Source organism: Drosophila montana, unplaced genomic scaffold (genome assembly GCF_035044405.1).
Source record: "Drosophila montana isolate Dmon_TW-CO22-7 unplaced genomic scaffold, ASM3504440v1 contig_3216_1, whole genome shotgun sequence".
NCBI lineage: Eukaryota > Metazoa > Arthropoda > Insecta > Diptera > Drosophilidae > Drosophila > Drosophila montana.
Window position 1 is genome coordinate 1,147,398 of NW_026998096.1, and position 4,018 is coordinate 1,151,415.

Genomic DNA, 4,018 nt, shown 5'->3' on the forward strand with positions numbered 1-4,018 from the left:
GCCAGGTCCCCCCTATAATGTGCCATGGGCCAGCTTAAGCTGTGCTTAATAATTTCTTGGGCTGCAAGTGAAACCAGTTTCTCCATATTTCAAAGCTGTGTGGGGCCCCGTTCCAAAGAATTTAGATGATGGTATATGATTGGCCCCCCAAACTCTGTGTAGTATGCAAACTAACGAATTTGGCATCCGATTTAAAGTCAGACTGGCCCAGCTTTTGACATCCCATGGGATATCGTGCTGTGCTCCAATTATATTGGCCACATAAAAACAATTACTGCAAAACGCAGTTTTAATTTTCATTCAAATGAAAATAAACAAAGTAAAGTATAATTATTTATAGCTTGTTGATGGGCAGGTTTACCCGTTTCCAGGCAACTGCAGACCCAATAGCTGAGCCGGGGAATGCCGGGGGCTAGTGGGTGCAAATGTAGCACGCGTAGAGCGGTAGCAATACGAGTACTCACACTCTCATGTGACTGACAGACCGCAAAGAGCTGCCACCGTTCCAGCTGGCAGTGAGAACAGAGCGAGCATGTGAGCAAGACAGACAGCGAGGGAGAGAGAGAAAATCACGGCCAAATTGGGCCCAGAGCCAGACAAGATATTCAAGCAGCGTCGGTCGGTTAGTTAAGCGCGGTTTGGCATTCGGTAGAGACCTCTGTTTAATCGCATCTTCTTTTGGGAGTCGGCTGATAGTGCGCCATGTCCAAGTACACAAAGCTGGCCCGCGGAATATGCGATTTGCTGCTCTGGGCAGCCCTCACAGCGTCCAGCCTGCTGCTGTACAAGCTGGTGCGACCCTTCAGGCGCGGATTCTTCTGCGGCGATGAGTCACTGGGCTATCCGCTGCGGGAGAGCACAATCGGAAGTGCGTTTCTCATCGGAGTGACGCTGGCGGTGCCGACGTCCGTGATCATTGTTGTCGAGCTGTTCAAGCAGCTGCCCGCTGGTGGTGGCGGTCGGGATTTGGCGGCACGGGACAAGCGGGATGGCTGCCGTTTGGTGCATCGGCTGGCGCAGCTGTACAAGCAGGCCGGATACTATCTGTTTGGACTGGCCATGCTGACGTTCACCACGATACTGACCAAGCTGTGCATTGGACGTCTGCGTCCGCATTTCTATGCCGTGTGCCAGCCGATGCTGCCCGATGGCTCCACCTGCCAGGATGCACATAACGAGGGACGCTATATCGACAGCTACACCTGCAGCAATGCCAATGTGACGGACTTTCTGTTCCAGCAGCTCAACCAGTCCTTTCCCAGTGGGCACGCCAGCATGATGATGTACTCGATGCTCTACCTGGCCATCTATCTGCAGGCGGCGCTCAGCACACGCATCTCGAAGCTGCTGAAACATCTGCTGCAGTTTCTGTTCGTCATGTTCGGCTGGTATGTGTCCCTCACCAGGATAACCGACTACTGGCATCATTGGTCCGACGTTTTGGCCGGCGTGCTGTTTGGCGTGCTCTTCGCTTGGCTAACCAGCGTCTATGTGGCCGATCTGTTTGCCTTCAAGCGCTGGAATCGCACTGGCTACTCGGCCAACACGCTGAAGAAGGCCCAGGTTTCGCCGAAGAGCTCCACCAAATCCCAATCCAATGCCGCAGCGGTTCAAGTTGCTGGCAACGGAGTTCCACCCGCACTGCCCGCCTACACCTTTGGCACGCTGCCCTATCTGGCGGCGCATCCGGCTCAAGCGCAATACGCCCAAACTTATCACAACTATGGCTACGTGCCCTGAGCCGACTAAGTTGTCCATGAGGCAGGTGCTCCTGGAGCCTCGCAGACGAAATCTCTGTTTTGTTTTTGTAGTTTAGCGTAATAAACACTCGATATTAATTATAATATAGAAAAATGTTTCACTTTCGAGAATTCGGCAATGAGATGAAATGTTGATTGATTGGCGCCCACGAGTAAATCCAAAGTAGAAAGTGCGCAATCAATTGGGTCCATCGAGCTGTGGCCATAAATATGAGAGAAGACTTGGCGCATGTTTCACTGAAAGTTAGCTAAGTGGAACATCTGAATGTTCAGCAATAGATGAGTCGGAAGGCTGCACGCATAGCTAAATCTTTGCAATTGAAAGATTGGCATTCCAGCAACCAAAAGATATTCAGGGCATTGCTGCGATTTCATATAAATCAAATAATTGATGATTAAATAATGCCTGAGAATATTCCGTATAGTTTTACAGTTACTTTGGCTTTTCTTTAGAAATACACAATATGGCCTGCCATTTGAAAAGAACTTAAAAAGGCCTCAAAATACTGTGGAGCTGCAAATAATCAACAGCATTTCTATGGCCCAAATTAGACGTTAGCAAAACCCACAGCGAAATGGACTTCAGCTAGACGAGAGACGAGGAATAAATTAATAAAGATTTGCATACTTGAGCAATCGATAAACAGCCTGGGAATGCTGGCCACGGCGACTTGGGCTGGGACTTGGGCTGTGCATTGTTTCCGAGTTTCCGACAACAAAGAACGTGCCGAGCTGAATGGAGGGGGCTTTGAAACAAGTTTTCATGGTGGCAACTAGCTTGGCCCCTCGTAACTTCGATAAACATGCAAATTAGCCGCGAACACAGCTGCAAGCCATACCACTTTAGCATCCAAATCTTAGAGCCAGTGTCAAAATGTGCGGCAATCCGAACACCCGACTGCTCTCGCGGCTTATCATTGACTTTCTGCTGCTGCTGGGTGTCTACTGCGCCGCGCTGGTGGTGCTGCCGCAGCAGCTGGTGACAGCTCACCGCGGCTTCCACTGCAGTGATGCCAGTCTGCGGTATCCGTATCGCCAGCCTTGGCTGACCAAGGTGCACCTGACCATGGCGGTGGTGGCGCTGCCCGCGGCTTTCATTCTCGTCGTGGAGTTGCTGAGGGCTGCCTTTGTGCCCAGCTCGGCGGAGCTAAAGCAGCGATTTGTCTTCGTCGGCGCTCGCATTCCCAGCTTTATCAGCGAGTGCTACAAGATCATTGGCGTTTATCTGTTCGGATTGGGCCTGGCTCTGTTGGTCATCAGAGTCACCAAGTTCTCGACAGGCCGCCTGCGTCCGTACTTCTTTGATGTGTGCCAGCCCAGCTGGGGTGAGGCTGAGGCCAAGGAGAGCTGCGAGCTGCTCTCGCCGCGCAACGCTTCCCGCTACATCGACGACTACAGCTGCACCGAGTTTGCTGCTTCGCTGGAGCTGCTCGCGCTGGTGCGTCACTCGTTTCCCAGCGGCTTTGTGGCCACCACAAGCTACGCCATGTGCTTCCTAGTCTACTATGCCCAGGCACGACTTTTTGCGCCCTGGCTGCGAGTGCTGCGTTCAACGCTGCAGCTGGCCTGCGGTGCGATGGCCATGCTAGTGTGTCTGGAGCGCATCTCCACCTACCAAAATCATTTGTCGGATGTAGCCGCCGGCTTGGCTTTGGGCGTTCTGCTGGCCTCCTTCATGGCTGTCTTTGTGGCGCATCTCTTCAAGCAGGTGAGAGTCAAGCGCCGCCAGTGGCCAAGGAACGAGCAGATCTACGGCTATGCGGGCTACTATAATCGGGCCACATATGGCTATTAAATGTCAATTAGTTCATTTAGCAAACGACTCGAGTCAATAAATTAATCTATCAGTTATGCTATTGAAGGTCTTTTCATTAAGGTTCCCAATATTAAGCTTACCGAACAACCCACACCTTCAGCCAAGATACAAACCAATTTCTATGACAGGTCAGCTTACGATCCACACAACAAGTGAAAGACCACTGTACACTCGCAGTCCACGCTAAGCTTACTCTCCGCAAGCCGTTCGCTCTCGCTCGCGCACGATCACTCTCTGTCTATCTACTCTCTCGCTTCTGTCAATGGCATAACCAGCGTTGAGCAACGATCCCAACAACAAGTACAACAGCAACAAGTGGACAAAAGAGTTTTGTTTACAAAGTCAACAACAAACAGCGCTCGACGACGATTCAGTTGCGATCGGCGAGCGGCGCTTCGATGTTTGAATTCGGTTCGGTGCAGTGGCAATAATCGTAAAGCAA

The 4,018-nt window shown here is 51.4% G+C and overlaps 2 protein-coding genes across 2 annotated transcripts; both read left to right on the forward strand.

Moving 5' to 3' along the window:
• The first annotated feature begins 385 nt into the window (after positions 1 to 385).
• On the forward strand, positions 386 to 1,854 carry LOC135432920 (putative phosphatidate phosphatase). Its single transcript, XM_064688815.1, has one exon. It carries the CDS (start codon positions 703 to 705, stop codon positions 1,738 to 1,740), a length of 1,038 nt encoding a protein of 345 aa, XP_064544885.1. The 5' UTR covers positions 386 to 702; the 3' UTR covers positions 1,741 to 1,854.
• Positions 1,855 to 2,388: 534 nt separating this feature from the next.
• On the forward strand, positions 2,389 to 3,594 carry LOC135432957 (putative phosphatidate phosphatase). Its single transcript, XM_064688856.1, has one exon. It carries the CDS (start codon positions 2,635 to 2,637, stop codon positions 3,553 to 3,555), a length of 921 nt encoding a protein of 306 aa, XP_064544926.1. The 5' UTR covers positions 2,389 to 2,634; the 3' UTR covers positions 3,556 to 3,594.
• Positions 3,595 to 4,018: the final 424 nt, after the last annotated feature.

Bases quoted from the DNA above. Each gene is read 5' to 3' on its own strand.
- LOC135432920 (XM_064688815.1), top strand. From the start codon at position 703: ATGTCCAAGTACACAAAGCTGGCCCGCGGAATATGCGATTTGCTGCTC.
- LOC135432957 (XM_064688856.1), top strand. From the start codon at position 2,635: ATGTGCGGCAATCCGAACACCCGACTGCTCTCGCGGCTTATCATTGAC.